The sequence below is a fragment of the Sphaeramia orbicularis genome, chromosome 24 (genome assembly GCF_902148855.1).
Source record: "Sphaeramia orbicularis chromosome 24, fSphaOr1.1, whole genome shotgun sequence".
Taxonomy (NCBI): domain Eukaryota; kingdom Metazoa; phylum Chordata; class Actinopteri; order Kurtiformes; family Apogonidae; genus Sphaeramia; species Sphaeramia orbicularis.
Genome location: NC_043979.1, coordinates 41790269 through 41815022, shown reverse-complemented (window position 1 = coordinate 41815022; position 24754 = coordinate 41790269). Strand labels below are relative to the sequence as shown.

Sequence of the window (24754 nt, the reverse complement as noted above, 5' to 3'; positions counted from 1 at the left end):
GTGGCTGTTTGGGTCTCTACGGGTTAAAAAAGGAGTCAAATGGACATTACATTAAAATTTTATGCAGCGATTCAATAAATTCAATTACTAAGCTTGTTAAATAAGGGAGTTGTGATTGCTTTAAGTCACTCTTCAGATACTGGACATTCATTAAATCACCACACAGCAGCAAGTCTCTAAGGGACATTTTTAAGAGCTGCCCTCTGAACATAATTAATGCTGAAATCTCTGTTCTTGGCTAACAAGTTTTGATGTGGTCCCATGAGTTTGTGGCGAAGAACCCTGTGACCTGTGAATCTCATCAGATAGTTGATGAGTCATGGTTAATCTTTGCTGGCTCCTTCCTGTGTTACCATGACAAGGATAAATGCTGTGTGAAACAGGCCTGTTTTACTGTCATGGACATTAGGAAAAAAAAAAAAAAACTTAACATGAATAAAGGTCTGTGTAGGACAAGAATTTTGTCTTATATTACAAAATGGAGAATTGTTCTTGTGCTGCTGCATGGAAGTATAATTAAGCAGTTAATCACACTGTACATCCTGCAGGCCTAGATCTTCACTTTAAGCTGTACTGTCGAGACATTTCAAGAACACTGGATAATCCCACCTATGTTCCCCTCATGACTTGACCCCGTCAGACCCGACGCGGTATTGCACATAACAGAGCAGGTGATGTAAACATGACGTACATTCATGCCAGTCCATGCATTAAAGAAAATATATGGGTCGTTCAGCAAAATGTGTGTATTTTGACAAAAGCATAAAGCAGGGGTGTCAAACATGCAGCCTGTGGGCCAAAAGCGACCCACCAAAGGGTCCAATCTGGCCCCTGGGATCAACAGTGTCAAAATCATTTTGGTTCAGGGGTCACATACAGACCAATTCAATCTCAAGTGGGTCAGACCAGTAAAATTCTATCAAAATAACCTATAAATAATGACAACTACAAAATTTTTCTCTTTGTTTTAGAGTAAAAAGTAAAATTACAAGAAAATATGTATATTTAAAAACAATCCTTTCCAAAAAAAATGTGAATAAGATGAAGAAATATGAACAACCTGAAATATCTTGAGAAAAGTAAGTGCAATTTAACAATATTCTGCCTCTTATTAAATGTTTTGTGCATTTATAGATCCACTATAATCTGTAACTTGCAATCCACAGATGTAAATGATAAAATGAGGCATAATATTGTCTTATTTTTCCAAAGACTTCTCAAGTTGTTCATGGTTGTTCACATTTTCTAGAGGAAATTTTCATAATGTAGATTTTACTTCTTTCACTGTTATTATTTTACTGGTCCAGCCCACTTCAAATCATATTGTTCTGTATGTGGTCCCTTAATAAAAATTAATTTGACACCTCTGACATAAATCATAGGACTACTATAAGTAAGATTAAAGCTTCAGTCCTTTTTTTTTTCTCTCTTTTACACAATATTGATTCTGTTATGAAAAAACAAGGTGCTCATATTGATGCCGGAAGTTCATTTATGTAAATGTACTATGTATTTTAAAAGGAACTACTAGGTTTTAATTAGGAGAAAGACTTAAAGTTGCATAACCAAAATAAATCCCAAACAGTGTTAAATAAATCCAAGGAACCGCAAATGACTATGTACACACAGTACCAGTGGGATAAGCAATTATCCTGCAGTGATGATGTCTCTCAGATTCCACTGAAACAGAAGCTTTCATGTAAAAACCAGCCACTGTCATGACAAAGAAAAACAAGAGGACTGATCAGGAACATCCATGCCTACTATCAGGGTCACCCAGACTTTAAATAACAACTGGAGAGATAGCCTACTGTGGGAATGCTTTTCCTAGAAAAGGTCTCAAATGGACAGTTCACCCAGTCGTGACCTTTGGTGTTAAAAGTCACAGACATGATGCAAGTCTTAACTGGTCTGGTGTCAGCAAATGAGGAGCTGGCACAAAATCAGATGAAATGCATGGAATCAGGAAGGAAATCTGACAACACAATGTTTGGAGATCCAGGATTTGTACTTTCATGACAGGAAAGAGTTTTTCTATTGAGTCTGGATTGGATTTGACTGAAGCTTTTTAAATTCAATACAGTACAATGTTGCAAAGATTAATTTAAAAAAACAACAAAAAACCCTTAAAAAACAAGATCTGGTGGCCCTTACAAAATAATCCACATTCTCAAGTGACTTACTGTATAATGTGGACATTGAAGCAAGAATTTAAGGATCTTTGAATCAGGTGAGTGGTCTTAACCGGAGCTAAACTGTGGCTATTTTAAGAGGTCAACGCCACAGAATAATGTGTCATTTGTTTCCCCTGGCGTCAGAGATCTTTTCAGCGAGGGAGAGGGAGAGTGAGTAGTTAAATACAGTACATCAAACCTCTGACTGTGTTTATAAAACTTTACAAATGGAGGTATAGATTAAAAGGCAGTCCTTGTATTAAATTAACCTAAAATGACTGAAATTAACTCTGAACCTTAACCCATAAAGACCCAGTGCTACTTTTATGCCAGTTCCCAAATGTATTTTCTCTTTATTTTAACATTTCTTAAGTGAATTATTACCATTTATTCTAATATTATGCTCTGTATTTGTGCTTTTTTGTGATAATCATGTATTTTTCTGTATTTAATAGACGGATCATGTAGAAGTTTATAAAAACTAAGAGTAAAGTTGAGGGTTATTGTACCAAAAACAGAGAAAACTGAAGACAAAATGACTTTTTCAACAAAATCTGTCATTAACTAAACATAAACGAAGTGTCTCCATCCACTGTCATTGATCCAACTCCATGGGTTTTATTGACAAACTGCATTTTACACCAATTATTAATATGGATTGATAGGATTAGTGGATCAACAGGTATTAAACCGTTTAGATCAGTATATGGTTTGTGTCACCAGTGGCTTTTTGGGTCTTTATGGGTTAAAATGCACCTAGAAGTCGAGGTTTTAGTTTTGTACTACACATAGAAGAGGCTTTGATATCAGACTTCTTCAAATTAAATTACTAAAAGTTGTGTTTCACTTGTTTTCAAGTCAGGACTCACAAAAGGATGTTTGTTCTTAGGATCCATGTTGCGTAATTTGGAATAACACACTATATTTTGTTTTGTTATTTAAACATATTCCCATGGTAGGTGCATGAAAGAGAAGAACCCTGGTGACATTTGTGGGAAAAATATCATTTCGTGGCCAAGAAGTTAATCAAAACACAGATTTAGCCAAAAGTGTCAATGTGTTGCGCATGAGCTTTCAAATATCCGTTTTCGTGTTTTTCCAGTCCCAAGTCCATTCAGAATGTAAAAAAAAGTAACTTTATTTTGCATGAATGCGTAGATCAGTGCTTGCATTGGCCAGAGATGAGAGGTATGACCCCTTCCTCCTTCTTCCATGGCAACTTCAAGGAACCAGAGACCAGAGGAGGGGGATATGGGAGGAGCGACGCTTTAAGGGCCAGGTGGTCGAGCCTGCGTAAAAGCGCACCAAACACACGCCAAACACTTACGAAACGAATAGTAAGCGTCATTAAAAAAAAAAAAAAAAAAAAGAAAAAAAAAAAAAAACTGGAGTCTTTCAGCTCCTGGCACCTCTTTGAATGAATAAGCAGTGTGGTAGATGAACCTCCTGGATCTGGACACAAAAAAGCGGAACGCGCAGTGGTTGTTGTTCGTGCGTCGTCGCGATCCATCGGGGAAAAAAAGTGATACCATTTGGTTCGGTGCAAACTGTAAAACTTTAGTGTTTTGCCGGATCGGGTAACTTGTACAACAAGACGGCTCGCTTCAACTGCAAGAGGAGATATGTTCAAGAAAAGCAAGAGTAAAGTGCTGGTGGATTATGCGTCAGAGGAAGACGACATGTCCTGGCACTACCATCACTCCTACAAGGTAATGATCCGGATGGAGAGGACAGTCAAACAACGGTTTTCACTGCAAATTATGGCACTCAAAGCTGTTTTTTTAAACACAAGACTTAGCTGTAGACATCCTAATAATGTGCATTTCACTCTTAATTAACCCTCAGTTACTTTGTGGATTCAGTGTCCAAAAAGAAGCCTTAAAAGAAAGTCATATTTGTACCTTTTTTTTTTTTTCTTTTTTTTTTCTAAATTTGTGCAGAAGCAGTTTCCCTTAAACTCCTAAGACCCAGGAAATGTCAGCAAAGTACAAGCTTTTTTTTTTTTTTTTTTTTTTTAATTAAATAAGTGCCTATATTGGAAACATCATGATGCAACAGTTTTTTCAGATGCAGTTTTAAAAATTTTATGGAATGTCCTTTGTGGTGGACAGTTTTCTTTTCTTTTTGGATAAAGTTGTGAAACTCTTGTCCACAAATGTGGACAGAAAACCCATTGCTGGGTCTTAGGAGGTAAAAAGGATCCCTGTTAAGTAAAGAAAATGTAAAATAAATGTAGGGTTCTCAGCTTCATCTTCAATATAACAAATATTGTATGTGCAATTTTAGAAAATGCATGTTCAACCTGTGTCATGTCTTCAAAATCAGGAGTTTAGTACAAGTTTGACGTTGAAACAGGAGGAGGAGAAGCCTCTCAGATGTCATGTCTGCCAGAAGAAAGTGGCAGATAAGGCAGAGACATCAATAGATACGCAATACTGGCCCCACACAACTTTAGAGATAAGAGTATTAAATGTCAGTGAGCGTTTGTTTGTTAAAAAAAAAAAAAAAAAGGAAATTAGACGTCATAATTTGTCCTTGTAACCTTGGAAAACAGAGATTGGCACAAGCGTACACACATACACCCACAAAAGTGAGCAGAAGCAGAAGCAGCAGCAGCAGTGTGTGAGGTCCATGTATCAGCTTGTACAAGCAGCTGTGTCATGTCAAGGTGATGGGGAGAGTAGGGTCGACTCCATAACAGACTGAACATTCACCAAGATGAATGAGTCAAAAGAACTCATTTTTTTGTTTCTTGACAGATTATAGCAATGTTTAGTTAATGAAACCAGAGCAAAGTGAGATTAAACAACAGCTACAACTTTATGTAGTAATTCTTGATCCAAATATGAAAAATAAATGAGATTATTCTTTTTTTTTTTCAACTTTGTAAACTGTTGCTCTGTGGCTACTGTGTTGCATTCAGGAGCAGTTGGAGGTCAAGGGTGTTGCTCTAAACCATCAGAGGGATCACTTTCCAGTCACTCATAATAAAATGGTTGGTTTGGGGTTTAAACGGAAAACACTGTTGGTCAGAACTGTCATTTTGTCAAACAGCTGTACATAAATTCACTTGTCAGCACCACCAAAAGGTTGTGAGAGCCTCTAGTTATTAACAGATACAGCACATGTGTTTTTACTCATAGTTGATGGATTTATATAACAAACAAAAGGGACAGACTACGGTAGGAGAGGGCAAAGGTGGGAGGAAGAAAAACTGAAATAAGAGATCAAATGTACGATTTGAAGTCCCTTTTCTCCGTCATCAAAATCTTACCAAGTGTATTTTTCTCATTTCTAGTCAAAATATTTCATCACACTTAAACTAAGACATAATCACCTACAGAGTAACTTTTCAGTGAGATATAAGAACTTATTTTTGGACAATAGATCTTAAAAATCTTATTTCAAGAAATATTACAAAGGTAATTTTCACTTGTTCCATTGACAGATTTTTTTTGCTTGAATTAAGCAAAAAAAAATCTTGAATTAAGCAAAAAATTCCACCAATGGAACAAGTGAAAATAATTGTCTAAATATATACTGTCTAAAAATAAGTTCTTGTATCTCACTGAGAAATACTTTTTTAGGTGATTATGTCTTATTTTAAGTGTGATGAGATATTTTGACTAGAAATGAGAAAAATACAGGTTCAGATAATGAATGAATGATTGAATGAAGGAGAAAAATATACTTGGTAAGATTTTGATTTTTTCCAGTGTTTGATCTGTGCAAATTTTGGCTAAACTATGGCAATGTCTAATTTTCACAGACAGTATAAGTTTTATTAAAAGCAGCACATAGTCAATGTATCGTATACTGGTGTAGGCCATTAAGAATTGGCCTGTGCCATTGCAGAGCATTTTTCTTCTGTCACTGTGATAATGTCAGGCTGTGACCCTTGGCTGGGTTTTATTGGATGTACTTAACTCCCCTCCTGGGAGCCAATGCATGTGGCCTTTACATCTGAAGAACTGCAAAGAGTTCAGTTTGGGATGCTTTTCCCAAATGGGTACTAGAACTAGCTGGTTAAAATAGCTGATCAGAGATCAGAGCAGTGACTTTTTACTGAAAAATCCTGGGAAAGTCAGCCAGGGAGGTCTCCCCAAGTCACCATGGCGATGAAGTACATCCAGGGGTCAGGGGTTGAATCATAAAATGTCGTAAACACAGTGAAGAGGCAGATCCAGCCCAACAGCGATACAGGATGAAGTCAGGATAAAAGTTATGATAACACAGTCTGGACATGCTGTCTTTTCCTTCCCCTTATTCAAACCGAAAGAGCTGATCTGCCTCAACCAAAAACACACTAAAACACTGCTGTTGACTTAGCCCTGCAGTTTACTTTGTGGTTTGTAGTATTGCACTATATTACATTCTTAGCTCTGTTTGTTAACCTTTATTTATTCAAGAAAGTGCTGAGAGTAAGATGTCTTTTTCTGGAAAGATTTGTTTGCTTTTTTTTTTTTTTTTTTAACGCCTGGAATGTGTTCTGTAACAACCACTGTCTGATCCATGGCTACTGTGTTGCCTTCAGGAGCAGTTGGAGGTCAAGGGTCTTTGCTCAAAGCCACCAGAAGCTTTATTTTCCAGCCATTCACATTAAAAGTGGTTAGTCTAGGGATCAAACTGTTGGTTTGAACTGCAATTTTGTTTTACAGCTGTACATAAATTCACTTGTCATCACTGTCAAAAGGTTGCGAGAACTTCTAGTTGATAGCTTCTTAAAGGGGTAATACTGTGCTAAACCCACTTTTATTAGTCTTTGGTACATTTATTTGTGTATTTGGACCCTCATAGTTCTAAAAGTTTGAATTTGAACCCTCCAGGTGCTGCAAAGCTATTTTTATATTAATTTTGGCAAAAATGGAGTGGATTTCAACAACTCATTTTAATTCCTTCTTAATTTGTTAAGTCTATAACTTGTTACATCACGACATTTGCACATATAAGGTCAAGACTTCTGACAAACATTTCTCCAAATACGCCATAATTGTTTGTGAGCAGCAGTGGTTGTAGTAAAAACTGAAAATATGTCCAAACTTAACAAAATGTTCAGTTGTTGGTTGAACAGGACAAAGCAGCACAGTCAACAACCTGGAGGGGGTGGGGCATAAAGTGGCTCATTTGCATTTAAAGGGCCAGTGCTCAAAACAACCTTTCTGGTGTCATTACTCAGAAATAGGGTTGAAGATGGACCTGTGGAGTTGAATTAACGAAGAATTCCGACCCAAGCACAGCATTTACAGTTTATGTAGACCACAGGGAAATGTTTTCTAATGCATAATTCCATTAAAAAAAAAAGCAAAATATCACTCCTTTAAACCCAGTTGCCCCCAGCTGCCACTGTTCTGTCTGTGCTACCATGCTAATGCTAACCAACACATGCTAACATCCACATAACCAGAAGAATATTAGTTAAAAGCTTAATAAAACCAGTTGTTGGAAAACAGAGCACAACTCAAACAGCAACCACTTAAATGGACAAATGTGTAAAACAGTCTGAAACCAGTGTATGTCATGGTTAATTTAATAAAACATTAGCCAAACTTTGCAGCGCTAAGCTAGCACTAAGCAGATCCAGCAGTATAAGTAGCCTATCATTTTACTTCTGCTAAAACTCACAAGACAAAAAAGAGCAAAAATAAAAGTCCCATTATGAAGAGATGAATTTTGTCCTACCTTTGCTGTTTTCTGGTCATAATTGGGTTTAAATGATTTAAGCTTCAGCTATCAATTAATTCATTGTTATGTGTTACATTGAAAGGATTCCCACTGGAAACAAATGGCCCAGGGTTGAACAGGTTAAAAAAAAAAAAAAAAAATATATATTTTTTTCTTTTCATTTACTTCAGGTCATTTTAAGTGGATTTATATGTCATGCTTAATAAATAAAAGACGCAGACTGAGGTCGGAGAAGGCAAAGAGGGGGTAAAAAGGCTGAGAGGGGAGATCAAATGCAGGATTTGGAGTCAATATCTTTTCTACTTCCACAGTGCTCCAGGGTGGCTACAGGCCCTGCGCCACCGCCTGCTTTCTCACCGCTCACTCTTTATTAAAGTTCAACAGGCTGTAAGAGGCAGCTGGGGGTGCGTGTGCCTGTTTGTCTTTGGCTTAAAGTGGTAACACACCCGAATACTTTAATAACACCACTGTAAGGCTCTCTTTGTGGAGTGGGATCATGATTGTATGGATCAAGTCTGAGCAAAACTTCTGATCTAAATCATTAGAGGTGACGAGAAAAAGAGTTTAAAAGGAAGGTTAATCCTGTGCTGGGGTAGATGTCAAACGGGAATTGCATTACATGTGTTCAATTACAGCAACTTCAATTCATAAAAAGGAACTATTTTCAATATTTAAAGAGAAAGTAAGTAGAAATCCTTTTTTTTTTTTTAAGGCTAATGATGTTCATTTTGTCTTCTGTTTATGTAATTATACTTTTCTTTTTTCTTTAGTTCAGACAAGGTATAAAAACTATACCTTACATTTCTGTTCTTTGTGGGACTACTCCAGGTTTGTTGATGTTGAAATTCATTCTGCGTCTTTGTTGCTCCGTAATCTTTTTTTTTTTTTTTTTTTTTTTTTTTTTGAGACAACACTGTTAAAATTTACACGCTCTGACACACACTCTTTCAGAAGGAGAAAAAGGGACACGGAGAGGGAAAAAAATGGCCCCCTGAGGTAGGAAAACAGACCTCTTGCTTTCTGTTGTTAGGAGCGTTTTCCGAAACACTACTCTCTCCCCGAATCCACCCTCCCCTTTTTCTCCTTCTGCTCCAGGTTTTTTTTTTTTTTTTACTGCTTTAACAGTAGTGAGCAAGCAATCAGTATGTGTGTGAGAGTGTGTCTTTGATCGGCTCAGGTGGCAGAGACCCAGAAGTCTTTGCTCAGACATGTCCTACCACCATTTCTCTCTCTCTCCCATGGAGTTGTTAGGTGTTAGAAGTTCTTACAGCTTTGATCATTTTACAGGAATTCTGGCTCCATGTCAGTAATCTCAGGCTCAGCTGCACATCTGATGGCTTTTTGCTGCCCTCCTCCTTATGATTTAAGGCTCTTTAAGTCCTTTGGGCTCGGGTTCAAGGCACGTCTTTAAAAGCTAAGTGTAAATCAGTGATAAAAGTAGGTATCATTAAGAATGGATTTCAGGTTAACCATGATTAATGATCATTAGTATTCTTAGGGATGACAAAAGTACAGACATTTTTGCTTGTAGATGTGTAGATTTACTGTATTTTATTTAAAAAATGGTAGAAAAAGTCAGGATTTGAAGGACATTTTTACAGCAGTCGGTACAAAACTAAATGTAACTGCTCTAATTTCTAATAAAAAGATAAAAAAAAAACATTCTAACATTAACTTCTGCATAATATCAGCATCAGAAAAATGAAACATTACAATGCTGTCCTGTCTATTTATTCGTTTTCTAGTTTACATCCTTTTCAATGAGATTCATTTGTCGTGTCTAGTTCGCACCAATGGATTCACAAAAAGAATAATTTTATAGTATGTTATTGTTCATAATGTTGGAATCGGTTTTGATGCAAATAATGCAACATGAAAATAAATAATACTACATATTATTAATATTCCCCCAAATGCTTTAAAACTAAAGAAATGCCCCCTTTTTGAGTATAATTTGAATTTATTTGTGCTATAATGAGCACAAAGTCCAAAATATATATACTCAAGTAAAGTTTACTAAAACCCTCAAAGTACCAAGATATTATAAAGATAATTCAACAAAATCAATCAGGTTTCACATTAAACTGAGATTAGTCATCAAAATGTAAAATTAGGGACTATAAAAGCTGCCTCGATTACTTAGATATTCTACAGTACTGTGCAGAAGTCTCAAAGCCACCTGTAGGTTTGTTTTTTTTCCAGGGTTGAAGTGAGCCACATATTCATTTCACTTTGTCTTTTCTTCAGGTACAACAGGAAAATACAGGAAATATGTTTAAAAGACACACAAAAAAATGAACTAAATGGGTTGTAAAGGTTAAAGGGACTATTTAATGTGACCCTTGACCCCATGACAAGAAGCATCATAAACAATTAGAATCATCTGACATGTGTTGAATGAAACCTAGTGAAAATATCAGAAAATTAATGCAATAAATCTCATGTTGTCTGAACAAAAGGGTTAAAGACATGTTAAGTGCAAAGGGAGGTCACAGTGAATACAATCACTTTGGTTTATAGAAGCTGTTTTTCCTTGAAATGTGTGTTTTACTACTGTACATACTTCACATATATTACACTGAACAAAAATATAAATGCCACACTTTTGTTTTTGCTCCCATTTTTCATGAGCTGAACTCAACAATCTAAAACTTTTTCTATGAACACAAAAGGCCTATTTCTCTCAAATATTGTTCATAAATTTGTCTAAATCTGTGTTAGTGAGCACTTCTCCTTTGTCCTTTGCTGAGATAATCCATCCACCTCACAGGTGTGGCATATCAAGATGCTGATTAGACAGCATGATTATTGCACAGGTATGCCTTAGGCTGGCCACAGTAAAAGGCCACTCTAAAATGTGCAGTTTTACTGTATTGGGTGGTCCAGGGGGGTCAGAAAACCAGTCAGTATTTGGTGTGACCACCATTTTCCTCACACAGTCTTCTTCATGAATTCTCTGAAACAGCTTTGGAGATGGCTTATGGTAGAGAAATGAACATTCAATTCACAGGCAAAAGCTCTGCTGCACATTCCTGAAGTCAGCATGCCGATTTCATATTCCCTCAAAACTTGTGACATCTGTGGTATTGTGCTGTGATAAAACTGCACATTTTAGAGTGGCTTTTTATTGTGGCCAGCCTAAGGCACACCTGTGCAATAATCCTGCTATCTGATCAGCATCTTGATATGCCACACCTGTGAGGTGGATGGATTATCTCAGCAAAGGAGAAGTGTTCACTAACACAAATTTAAACAGATTTGTGAACAATATTTGAGAGAAATAAACCTTATGTGCATACAGAAAAAGTTTTAGATCTTTGAGTTCAGCTCATGAAAAATGGGAGCAAAAACAAAAGTGAGGCATTTATATTTTTGTTCAGTGTGGACTGGATCTTATTGTAGAGACATGCATCAATGTGGTTAGAACCTGATTAAACCAACAAACCTAAAGTGTATGTGTTAACGTTTCATTGCTCTTGTTAGGGCCAAATTAGACTGAAGTACAATGGAACTGAAATAGCTCTATTTATAGGGTCATGACCTGTTTAAGCGATAGGTCAAGGCTTTGTGTTTTTTCTCTTTTGTTTCAATCTGGCCTCTGAATTCAGTGGTTTTCCCCTCATCTTCTCCACTCCTCCCTCTATCCATCCCTCCGTCCTACCATCAAACACTGTGTTTATATTCCAGCTTTAAAAAGGTTACCCGTTTTTTTTTTTTTACAGGAAGGCCTGCACACACTCCACACTCACAGCATCCCCACCACAAAGTGTGCACGGTGGGTGTGTTTGTTTTGGGGGTTGCTATTTGTGTTAACTCACTGCTTTTGTGTATATATATGTATGTGTGTCTCAGGACAAAGACATAGATGGAGAGGAAGAGGAGGAGGAAGCTGTCAGTGCTGGAGTGTCCAAGGTAAACGGCACAACTTCACTACAGTTCGGAAAGAACGCAGACACAAACACATGGGGTACTTCTCAGTTTATAATCAGTTTACACCGACAAGTCTTGACAGTTAACTCCTGTACACAGTATGATTTGACATATTGGCTGTGTACATAAAAACATATGCTTATAGTGTTACAACTCATATAATCAGACTCATCGTTGTATAAAGTGGAGAATTTTCCTCGAATTACCAAAAAAACCTGTTTATCTTCTGAATGACCTCAGCACCACCAGTCAAAGCAGATCTACTCATCGTCTTCTTGTCAGATCACTAAAACATACACATAATAGTAGTGTGGGTGTAAAGCAGAGGAACGCTGAGGCTGCAGTGTTTATCTGTAAACACGCAAGGGCCTTATCGTCAGGGATAAGGATGTATTGTTTGTTGTTACGATGCATGTGTGAGTCCATGTACCGGTACTTTTAATCTTATCCTGAAACACTGAAGCTATGAAGTAACGCCACCATTGTTGTTCTGTCAGTGGAATGTGGGTACGTTTAGGGGATTCTGGTTGAAACTGTGAATGATTTAATTCTGGTTTATTTATAAATGTTTGTAATTTTTACCATAATCTGCCAACATTCAGCTTCTTTTGACCAATAATGACCTTAACCCTCATAGGAATACTCTGAAATTCAAAAATTCAACCTTAGTGTGTTATTGGAGGACTTAATTTTACTTACTTTGGTGAAATTTTCAAAAAGATTTTATTGTTATGTGGAAAATCAAGGTTAATGAAGTTACCATATTTGGTTCCTTACACATAAGTGGCAAAAAAAAAAAACCCAAACAAACCAATAAATGTATATATAAAAATACAAGAAAAACACATGTGAGGTGAAAGGAACATGTATTTTTTTGGTTTCTTTCCCAGTGCTGTGCTTGGCCTTAACAACTCCATATCACATATTTAACAATGTATGGTGTATGTTTTATTTTTGTACTTGTGTATAAATAACACCTTTTATATTCAGTGAGTGTTGGTCTACCTATGGGGGCACCTGTCTTTTCATTACTCTTATTTATGAAATTTTTCATTTTTTTTTTTACCTTTTACCTTGTTACTGTCTTTCATGTATCTTTATGCTGAGCTCTTGCAATCTGTTTCCAATGCAGTTTTTCTGCAAATGGCAAATAGACTGATTCTGATTCTAATTTTAGAACATTAGAAGGTCACTTTTAGAACATAACAACTGATCCAGACACCTGTCCACATCCACATTATCCCTTTGAACATCATTCCTTACATTAGTACCATTACTTCATGGTACCGAACAAAGCAGGTACACTCACTGTTTTGATGCAGAGGTGGACCTTACAGACCCTGTACACCACATTGATCACCCACTGTCTTGTAATATATGCAGAAATGACCAAAAATAGTCACTTGCCCGATAAAGGGTTAAACTTACACAGTTGGGTACAGAGATCAGTAGACGTCACTGAAAACAAATCAGATAGGATAAGAAACATGAAAAGATTATGTCATCCCTGTAAAATTTGCATTTGTACATAAAAGGTTTGCTTACACACACACACCCACACACACACACACACTTGTTCTTTATGAGTCCAAGTAACTTTATCTGCAGCTGTGCAGTGTCCAAACAGCGCACAGTATGTGATTGAGATTATGGGCTGCGTCTTTGTTCACAGAAGATGCATAACATCAAAATCTGTGCTGACAACCAGGTCTCCACTCAAAGATGCGGTTGTGCGTCTGAACTTTTGAATGTGTTTGCCGTCTTCAGCTTGAGTGTAAACTTCCCAGACGCACAGTGTACTGTCTTTGCTGTGCTGTGGCCGGTTCTCCTACTGGATGTATACGTACTGTAGGTGACTCAGTTCACAGGACATATTTCACGACCTGTCCTGTTTGTGAGGATAAGGGTGGCTGGCTGCAGAGGGGAAGGAAACGCAGCATTCTTTCGAGGAGCTGGGCCTTTTGGAGGAGAACAATCACTGTGGAAGAAAAACAAGGCTGAAAATAGCCACAGACTGCTCTGACACTGAGGAAGGCTACAATTCTTCCATCGTCCTTGTGTTATGCTCATATTAGGACACAGGAGTGGAATGCATAGAGGCTCACAAGCACAAGTTACCTTCACTGTAAAAGGCTGGTTACTTCTGCAGGGAGGACATGGATGTATATCTGTGTAGAAGAATGTTAGTAATGTGTGACAGTGAGCCAGCACATTCTGAAGCATCTAAATGGAATTCAGCATTGATTAATTTTATTTCTCCTAAAAATAATAGATAGAAATATGATAAATAATGCTTTTCTGGGAGGTTATTCATGAGCAAATGTAACAAAGTGAGTAAAAGTTAATAACACTTTAAACAGAGGTTGGAATGTACTTTACACGCACATCAGAACAGAGGCAATAAAAGAGAAATATATGTAGATAAACAATACAGGCATGTGCACTAGGGCTGCATGGTATTGGAAAAAACTGACATTGCAATTTTTTTAACCCTGCGATATGAAAAAATACTCAGGAGGATATAATAGCTGTGTGGTGCTGACGTAAATGGTCAAACAAATTTGTTGTTTCCTCTCGTTGTGGCAACAGGTGAAAGGCACTGTCGACACAAAACACGTTTCAAAATCATCCTTCTTGTAGCCGAAATAATTCCAGATAAGTGACGTTGCTCTTCTTTTTGGCACCAAGTCTTCATTTTTGGGGATTTTCTCTTGTTCGTTGTTCATTTTTCAATGTTGTTACCAGTGACTCACTCCATGTGCAGGGGCATGGTCTGCTTTCGGCAACCTCATTAAGAACAATTGTGATTGGAGGGTCGCTGTAAGTAGTGTCTTTCAGGTACCCAAGTTGAAATTAGATGAGAAGACATTGAGGTCATTTGCCTCCTACATTGCGGGACCTGTGATGTGACTATTGCGGACATGTACATCGCGATGACGATGCTCAAGCGATATATTGTGCAGCTCTAATGCGCACACAAAGAACATAATGGTAAACTACTAAAAACCTGTAAAGGTTGACAACAGAGTCGGCAAAATACAGATAAATCATGATCTGCATTTAATTAAGTGCATGGACCTGAGCCCATTAGATAAGTGCATTTGAGTCACCAGTATCTGAAGTGGAGGGTTCACACATGTCTATGTTGTTAGTTGGAGTTTATGTTGGACTCTGGAGTTGTTAGTTGATATTGGCCATCTACATATCTCAGTTATGGACTTTCTCCTTTCCATGATACCTGCATGTTCGCTGATTTCTATGCAGACATCTGTTCTAAATGCCAGTATTGTCCTGGAATTGGGTTAGAAGTTCTCTAGTTTGGCTCGTTTTGGAATGAATCACACTTGTCTTGTGTGAGGATGAGTTCAGGATGCAGAAACAGTGCATTTGCAATATAGAGTTGGAAGAGAAGTTATTTTGGTGGAACATGAGGAAGCATGTTGAGGTATAATCACGACCAGAAGAAAACTCCACATATAAATACATGTCTTTGACAAAATGTATCATTTTCAGTGTGAACTTGCAGCTCGGTGCGTGTTTTTTCCACATAGCAACCATGCAGATAGCAAAAGCGGATCCAAATTTGCAACTGCATGATTGAAAAGGTCATATATTCTGCAGGAGGGTCAAAACACGGTATTCGAAATCTCTCTGACAGGACATTTTAGAGACAATTTGACAAATTAGTGTTGCTAAATGACTTACATTTTTACTTTTAAATTCATTTTTGCTTTAGTTGGCCCATAAGGGATTATCCAAAATAAGGAGCTACTTTATGTTGAAATAAATGTTGGAATGACAATCAATTAAAGTTTGCTCTCTGATGGGACCTTACTTTGTTTTGACCCAGGAGTACATAATATAAACCAGATTACTGCTCCTCTACAGTCGAAACATTCCATAGCGCAGTAGTTTAGAGATGGGAGTAAGTAGCATCATCAAATGACTGGCTACCAGAACAACACAGACTCCAACATAAACTTGACATGATCACATGACCATATGCGAAGGTGACTTATTGAAATTTTACTTTACATCCTTTTGGCTGCATTGCAACTTTTAATTATTAATTAATTAATTAATTCATTCATTCATTCATTATCTGAACCCGCTTTATCCTCACTAGGGTCACGGGGATCACTGGAGCCTATCCCAGCTACTTATGGGTGAAGGCGGGGTACACCCTGGACATGTCACCACTTCATCACAGGGCTGAGCATATAGAAACAATCAACCACTCTCACATTCACATCTATGGGCAATTTAGAACTTTTGATTTTATACATACATACATATATATGCAAAATATGCAATACAATATTCCTAGTGAAATTCCTCTTTTCCATCCCAGTTTCCATTACTGAGGCATGGCTGGAAGAATTTGGTCCAATAAGAGCTCTATTGTTCACGCAGGCATCAAGCTGTAGGTAAATCTGTGGCGCGCCTCCATACAGGGAGCTCACTGAGGTGCTTGGTTTACCTACTTTCTGGCTGGAGAGATTATGGGCACTGAGCTACTTTGGATCTGGAGGTTAAAGCTGAAGAGAATAGTGAATAGGCAGGCCTCTGTATGTGCACACATGCATGCATACACATACAAAGCTGGAATTTATACACTCACACATACAGTCAATCTCTTTTGGCATCTCTGGTTTCTGTTCTGCAAAGCCTGAGCTACAGAAAATCTGATCCAGTCTTTACACTTGATGGCACACAGGGAACCAGGGAGAGGAGAGGGGTAGAAGGAGATTTAGAGTACAGAGAAGAGGGTGTTGAAAAAGTGGTGGATTCTGTAAATATTTCGTGATAAACTCCACAAGACTGGCAGTGTTCTTTCCCCTCGGGTGTGTTTATGGTGATGAAAAGTGGGAGGAGGAGGATGTTTATTTTTGCACTTATCAGCAACAGTGCCTGTGCAGAAATTCATCAAACGACCCATAATCCATAAAAGAGCAGCTCATAAGCATTGTTTCATGTGGCCAGATCTGAGGACTTGTTATTCCAGTGGTTCCCAACCTTTTTTGGCACATGACCCCGTTTCTGGCAACCCCAGACATTCAAAACTGAGACTTTTTTTTTGCTAAAATTAATTTGTTTTTGATCATGTAATAGTTTGCTATAGTATATTGCAATTAAATGTTAATTTTAGATGACATTTGGTCTATATAATGTATATTATTGTGGACGGAGGCAGAAAAGCCAGGTGTAGATTATTACACAAAGTGAGAATTTGACTTTCCTTGGTCAGGATATGTACAGTCAGTCCAGCTTGGATTTACAAGGCTGACAATTAATACTGAACAAACAAGAACTCAAACTATGAATTTTGAAAGAGCTGCAGCATCTGAAACCGACTGCAATGAACGTTTGACAGATAAACAGTGTCACAGTGCTTCAGTTTCAGCTTCACAGTTTGTCATGTCTTTTATGTATTGCAGTGGCGGCTGCTCGTCTTTCAGACAGGGGAAGCTCATTGTCGGCTTACATAAAAAATAAAAAAAAGTCGTTATTTAAACATACATTCGTCCTTCTGTTCCTTTTTAAGAAAATGGTGAGTGACCTTATCGTACCAACTAAACAAGAAAACGTTGAAATTATGTTAAATTGAAACAAGGAAGTACAATGAGTGTGTTTTATTTACAGTGCAAGAAATGAACAAGTCATTTCGTAGTGGTTTCTCTCTCGATTTCACAGCAGAATGTGCGACAGTATTAAACTGAACTGTGTCAGTGAAGGAGCAGATCTCAAAATAGCTGTCAATCAAATGGGATTCAACCTTTTGACTGATCCTCCAATCAGCATGTGGAAGTCCAGCATCCAGCCCAGCCAAGCTCCGCCCACAGCTCCATTCACCCCCAGAGACGCCAAGCGTCTGGGGGCAGGACAACATCGTGGCATTTATTCAATTACCGTCCAGTTTTGAGGCAATGAAAAAAACTGTTCCACTCAGTCCCATTGAAGTGCATGGACGCTGAGCGTCTACGGACAAATGCACTGAGCAGCGATGGAATGAGAAAACAGCGCAACGGGAATGTATGAGAAGTGAACAACATCGAGGCCGTTGATTTGTGATAAAGCTGATTCTGAACGAACTCGTCTGTGAGATGAACGTGTTCTAACACATTTGTAGTCAATGAAATGTCAACACAACCGCACATATTTGACCATTTAATTTTCGTAATTTTAGGGGAAGCCGAGCTTCCCTTGCAGTCTGTGAGAAATCGCCTCTGATGTATTGGGATTGTCTATCTCAAATCATTGTTTTTTATTTATTTATTTATTTATTTATTTATTTATTTATTTATTTATTTATTTATTTATTCAATTACTAGAAATTTCAGACGACCCCATTTGAATTCTGGGTGAACCCACATACGGTCCTGACCCCAAGGTTGAAAAACACTGTGTTATTCTGTTCTGTACATGTTGTCTAAACTGTGATATTCTGGAGCCAGGTCTCAGAACTGGTGACAGATCTTATTGTGCATGTTCCTGTTTGGTTTAAGAGATGACTCTTTTCATGTCCAGCTAGTTGTTTTCTTGTTGTCCTGTCACATCCTCTGGTTTTGAACACGAAGAACTCAACAGGAGAGATGAAAGATGTGAGTGATTGTCGGTACATGCAGATCTTTGAGTTCATCACCTCCTCTGTAGGTAAAAAATAGGAGTCAAAGGGTTTCCAGGGGTCAAACGCATCTATCAAATAATGTTGTGAATACTGAGAATGTTTTGATAACAGTGAAGCAAAGGCAGGCACGGATGTGAACAGGAGTAAACGTTATGACCTTGACAGCTGACTTTGGGAATTATTCCCAGCGCGGAGAGAAACTGAGCCAAAACTTTGTTCCACAATCGCTGATGAGGGTGGTATGTGCGCTCGGTGGAAGGCTGCGAGGGCAGGGAGGAATTCTGATAGGATGGGGGAGTCTCAAAGGTTGTGTTGCAAAGGGAGTGGGTGTCGTCCACTGGAATGTATTAGACCTTAACTGCCACTCAACTCATTTTCCACACTCATCTTTTCATCAAAAATAAGTGATTTTATATTTTAGAGTTTTGAGCATCGCATGCAACAAATACCCAGGGGTCTTAGAGATGTAAATATAGTTCTGAACTTGAACTTTATAGGGAAAAATATGTTTAAAATAGATATTTGGGAGGGATGGTTGGATGGTTTAGGTTTAAGAACATATTTTATTAGTTCAGTCTGATTAAATATCCTTATCTGAATTTCAAAATTGCATATTTTTCTGTCTGAACATGAGGCTCTTTTTCTAAATTCCTGAAATCGCCTTCTTCTGGGAGCATAAATCAGCCACAAGGCACCTCACAGGCATCAGAGATAACCAGCTAACATGCAACAGATGAGATAAATCATGTCAGGGCTGCAAGAGAAACAAATTCAACTGTTTTCTGTTTTCTATCAGGAGGCCAAAGTGAAGAAGATCATGTCCAAGAAAGAGAAGAGAGACAAGAAGATGTTCTCCTCTAAAGATGATGAGCACTTCTTGTTGACTGGAGTGAAGCTGACTGACCGCAGAGGGTGAGGTTACAAAGCCAAAGAAAAACAAACAGTTTTCCAGCAGCAAAACCAGTCGAAGTTTATCCTCTCGATGTTATCATCCCATAACTGAGTATAAGCACAAACGGTCAAATGTACCTACAAAAAGAAGTAGCACATTGAGTCAAGATGCAGAATGAATATGAACTGTACATAATACACCAAATACACTGCATTGACACTTTATCCACCTGCTGATTGCACTGCTAATGACTTGCACTATCTGCACAGAACCATAACCGGTACCATTATAGTCTCACTCAACCCATTGGTTTTGTCCACACTGTATGTTGTGTATTTTGAACTTTAACTTACTTGTTTATTCTCTTACTGCTTTATTTTATTTTATTTTATTAAATTATTTATTTTTTTACTGCATGCTTCTTACTTACTCCAAGTTCTATGTATGCACCAAACCACTGAAGCAAATTCCTAGTAATGTGAATCCTATTTACTTGCATAACAATAAACACGATTCTGACTCTGATTCTGATACGCGTGAAAAGATTCGAGAATGTTTATTGTCATTATGTGTATACATAACAAAATTTAGACGGGTAGGTCTTGAGTAAGAAGGTGCAAAATTAAATACTATATATTTAAGGAAAACAGTATAAACATAATATGAGCACACAATATAAAACACACCATAAGAATATGTACAACATATGTTTAAAAAAAAAAAAGAAATGTATACAATTTTTGTGTGCTATTTGTGTGATATTATTTTATCTTGTGCACAAAAAAGATGATTTGTGACTCTGGTAATTGATTTATTTAAACTCTGGGAAAACCTGTTTTTTATTGGTGGATATTAATAAAGTAGATAAAGATGGATTATGAGGAATAAAGGAGTAAAAACATTAAGCAAGACATGGCAAAAAAACTGCAAAACTTACCACAGTTGGACAGCACTAAACAGTTGAAGACATAATAATAATAATAATAATAATAATAATAATAATAATAATAATAATTAATAATGATGGTAGTAGTAGTAGTAATAATAATAGCAACAATTAAAAGTAAAAACACTTAAAACCAAGAGCAATTAAATCTTGAAAATGTCTCTGTTGTATTAACGATAATAATTCTGGACATTATTTAAAACTAATAGTTTTATGTGCGATACCTTTTTTCCTGCTGTGGGTTAAACATTTACGTAAAACCATAAAGAGCTTTTCTGTCCTCAAGTAATGAGTGGAACCTGCCAAAGCCAAGTTCCCATCATCTTAATGTATTTATACTCAGTGGGCTTCGTGGTCAAGTGTGTGAAGCATAAATATTTACGTCTTGATTAGAAATAATGGAGTCATATTCAACCACTTGTATTTGTTTATTTGTAAGACGGAGCTTCATTTGCCAGCAGTTATTAACATGTAGACTCCTTTAGGAAGTGGGACATGTACAGAAAGGAAAACCTAAATTAATCACCTCACTATGACAAACAATGGGGAATTCCTACGTGCAGTATATAATGGATCGTTGTATGGGAAAAGTTCCACTCTCCTGTGTGAAGATCCCTAATACACACCCATTTACCACCCGCTCTGTCCTATTTATAGTGTCGCAGAGAGAAAGTTATGTACTGTTAATAACTTGTGTAGTATTCATATTCCAGAACACACTTAAAACCTCCAATGAATTAATGCTAAGTATCCACAGACTTTATCACTCCCTGATTAAAGTATAAACACTGCAAAAATCAAAATCTTATCAAGTGTATTTTTCTCATTTCTAATCAATCAATCAATCAATATCTCATCACACTTAAAATAAGACATAATCACCTATAGAGTAACTTTTCAGTGAGATATAAGAACTCATTTTTAGACAACAGATCGTGAAAATCTTCTTTCAAGAAATCTTACCAAGATAATTTTCACTGGTTCCATTGGCAGATTTTTTTTTTAGTTAATTGAAGATTTTTTTTTTCTTAATTCAATATTTTGTCTGGCTTAATTCAAGCAAAAAATCTGCCAATTGACCCAAGATAATTTTCACTTGTTCCATTGGCAGATTTTTTTGCTTGAATTAAGTAAAAAAAATCTTGAATTAAGCAAAAAAATTTGAGTCCATATGTCTACAATCCAATATACAGTCGTGGAAAAAATTATTAGATCATCAAAAGTCATCAAAAGCAATGTTTATGCAATCAAGTACTAACTCCTGTGTGTATCATGTGACTAAAACTGACAGAAAAGAAAACACAGAATACCTAAAAGCACTGTTTTTGTCAGTGCAATGCCATAGATATTGATGGAAGAACTAAGTGATTTTGGTTATTATCAAGAAAACCATGGAAAATGTCTAGATATCAGCTCTGAAATTAAACTCTTATGAGCTATTTTTGTTGTTATCATTCTATTTGTCCAAACAAATGTACCTTTAGTTGTACCAGGCATTAAAATGAACAAGAAATTGAAGAAAACAAGGGATGGTGTAATAATTTTTTCCGCGACTGTATTGGCATCGATAGCATAACTTCACAGCTCTTTATCCTAAACGCTCCAGTGATAATGATAGGTATTTTTTTAATATTTAAAACTAAAAATACTACGTATAGTCACTTTAATAGTTTCAGCAATACTTACATTTTTGTTTCTACCTTCTCTGTTTTTTAAGGTCTCACAAGAAAATTAAAGATGATGAGAAAGAGAAGGAAAAGAAGGACAAGCCAGAGAAGGCTCACTGTTTCTGGGAGAGTGTTACCATGACGATGAGGCAGATCTCCCCAGCTAAAAAACTGGAGAAGATGGAGGGTTGGGAGCCGCCCCGCCTCGACAACTTAACCGAAACTTTAACCGACGACGTCTCGGATGACAAGAGCCTGAAAGGAGACTCTGTGGTGCCTTTCCCTGACTCCCTAGACCTCCCGTTGGATTTGGCCTCTTGGGCTGGCCGCGGTCTGGAGGAAGACTCCTCCCGCTACGCCAACCTGTCGGACTCCAAGGATCCCATGGGCGCCGTCAGGTGGACAGCCCGAGCTAAAGTGAAACTGGCCGGCATCAGCAGGATGAGCCGGGGGATTGTTTCAGAAAGCACGTGGGAGGGATTTAAATAGTGGTAAAAGCCAGTTTACCGTCGATCCCCCTGTTTTCTCACATGTACCACCAATAGAGAGGATGAAGACCTGAACCAAATATCTGCTTGTGTCTGTAGTCTAGTTCGGATGAAGCCAGCGATAATCAAAGTTGGCCTTGAGATGCTTTAGTGAACCCGTGCATGATGATTGTTTTACTGTAGAAGCTCTTGAAGACGACGTATGTCTTCATATTTATCATTTGACTTTCCTGGCAGATCTGCCACTTTGGTAAAGCAGGGTTGCCATTTTTATCACTGACGTAAACTGTACATAAAAACAAATAAAGCCTTACACTACTGTACCATCTTAACTGTGAGAGCCACTGGGCTGGCATTTAAATATTTAATATTGCCAAGAGATGAGATAAGTGATTTTGATATGATTCTAATAGATACTGATAATAGGGAATAGCTGAACAATATGCAAATTTGTGTCTATGTGAATGTGTCAAGCCTTAACTTATACATGAATAAAGGGCTTAAGGTCTGTGTGCAGCCATGATGCAACTCACAAAATATTTGTGTGTCTGGAGGTTATCTGTGCGGACATTTGTTTAAGTGATTTTTCTAGCGTTACGAAGGATATTTAAAAGGCAACTGATGTTATTCTTTAGCGATAGCTGTATTTGGGGGTAATAAATATCAGCTTGTGTTTAAATGGTGAACTCAACCCCTACATTGCCACAGAATGCTACATGTGATCTATGTGATGGTGTAAATGAAATTCTTCATGTGCTGTATCTTCTCATGCACCCTGAAGTGCCTTGTGTCAACAGAATGGCATCACTTGTTTGCTGTAAATTTGAAGTAGACCAGATCATCCTTTACTTACAAATCCTGCTGCACGAGGTTTCAGACATATCGCAGCATCCCTGGATGTAATAGTGTGTGTTAGACAGTTGAGTAACTGAACTTGAATTTAGAAAAGCTGGTCTGTTCTTGAATGCTGTGCTGGCGAATATGCGTATTTTCACTGATGAAAAGTAAATTCATTTCTACTTTTTTTTTTTTTTTTGGATAAAATTAAGTCATGTCACTGATCTTTGCTTCTCTTGTTTTTTTTTTGTTTTTTTTTAATGTTTACTGAATTTGTTTGAAGTGTGCTTAATTACAGTCAGAAGTGTACACAGATACGGGCCTGCTGCCAAGGACGTCTGTATCCTGTATTTATTCACTAAAAGCTTGGGTTCCATTTTCTCAAGCAGAATAAAGCTCGAGTCTGGCTTCTGTCATCACTTTGTAGCCTGAGTAAATGGACTTTGCTTTCAACACTCAAATGATTTTCACTGATACAGTTGCTAAAGGAGACAAAGGCTGACAAAAACATTCACTGTAATGTTGATCTACCATTCTTAGGATGTCATTTTTAACCCATAAAGACCCAGTAATACTTTCATGCCAGTTCCCAAATGAATTTTTCTCGATATTTAACTTTTCTTAAGTGATTTATCAGCATTTATAATAATACTAACCTCTGTGTTTTACTTTTTTTTTGGGTGAAAATCAGATATTTTCCTATTTTTGATGTATTCACCATGTAGATGTTCATTAAAGCTCAGATAAAAGTTGAGGGTTATCATATCAAAAACAGAAAACTGACAAAAAAAAAAGTTACTTTTTTAGCAAATTTTATCATTTACTGAACATAAACCAAGTGTCTCCATCCACTGTCATTGATCAAATTCAATGGGTTTTACTGGTGAATCAATGCTGTAGAAGATGACGGTGTTTCCACGTCCACTACGGAGCCTCTGAACATCTAAATGGGTCATATCTGATGACCGTGAAAAGATGACGAACTGTATTTTACACCAATTATTTACATATATTGATTGAGGATTAGTGCATTAACAAGTATTAAACATTTTTGATCAGTAGACAATTCTGTTCAGTGGTGGATGTTTGGGTCTTTATGGGTTGAGCTTATACAGTTATGAAAAAAATTATTAGACCATCAAAAGTCATCAAAAACAATGGTTATGCAATCCAGTACTAACTCCTGTGTGTATCACGTGACTAAAACAGACGGAAAAGAAAACATGGAATGTGTAAAAGCACTGTTTTTGTCAGTACAATGCCATAGTTACTGATGTAAGAACTGAAGTGATTTTGGTTATTATCAAGAAAACATGGAAAATGGATAGATATTAGTTCTGAAATTAGTCTTGTGAGCTATTTTTGTTATCATATTTGTCCAAACAAATGTACCTATAGTTGTACCAGGCATTAAAATGAACAAGAAATGGAAGAAAACAAGGGTGGTCTAATAATTTTTTCTGTGACTATAAATGGAATAGAATAGTTTACATTCTATAAAATGCTAAAT

At 37.1% G+C, this 24754-nt stretch overlaps 1 protein-coding gene across 1 annotated transcript; it reads left to right on the top strand.

Annotated features, from left to right (window-relative positions):
- The first annotated feature begins 3405 nt into the window (after positions 1-3405).
- Positions 3406-23660, top strand: si:ch211-225h24.2 (testis development-related protein). Its single transcript, XM_030128540.1, has 4 exons — positions 3406-3883; positions 11709-11768; positions 19211-19326; positions 21970-23660. The coding sequence occupies exons 1-4, from the start codon at positions 3797-3799 to the stop codon at positions 22406-22408; spliced, it is 702 nt and encodes a 233-aa protein (XP_029984400.1). The 5' UTR covers positions 3406-3796; the 3' UTR covers positions 22409-23660.
- Positions 23661-24754: the final 1094 nt, after the last annotated feature.

Excerpts from the sequence above, each read along its gene's own strand:
- si:ch211-225h24.2 (XM_030128540.1), top strand. The coding sequence starts at position 3,797 with ATGTTCAAGAAAAGCAAGAGTAAAGTGCTGGTGGATTATGCGTCAGAG. Across the intron at positions 11,769-19,210 it reads TCAGTGCTGGAGTGTCCAAG|GAGGCCAAAGTGAAGAAGAT; the intron begins GTAAACGGCACA and ends GTTTTCTATCAG. Across the intron at positions 19,327-21,969 it reads AAGCTGACTGACCGCAGAGG|GTCTCACAAGAAAATTAAAG; the intron begins GTGAGGTTACAA and ends CTGTTTTTTAAG.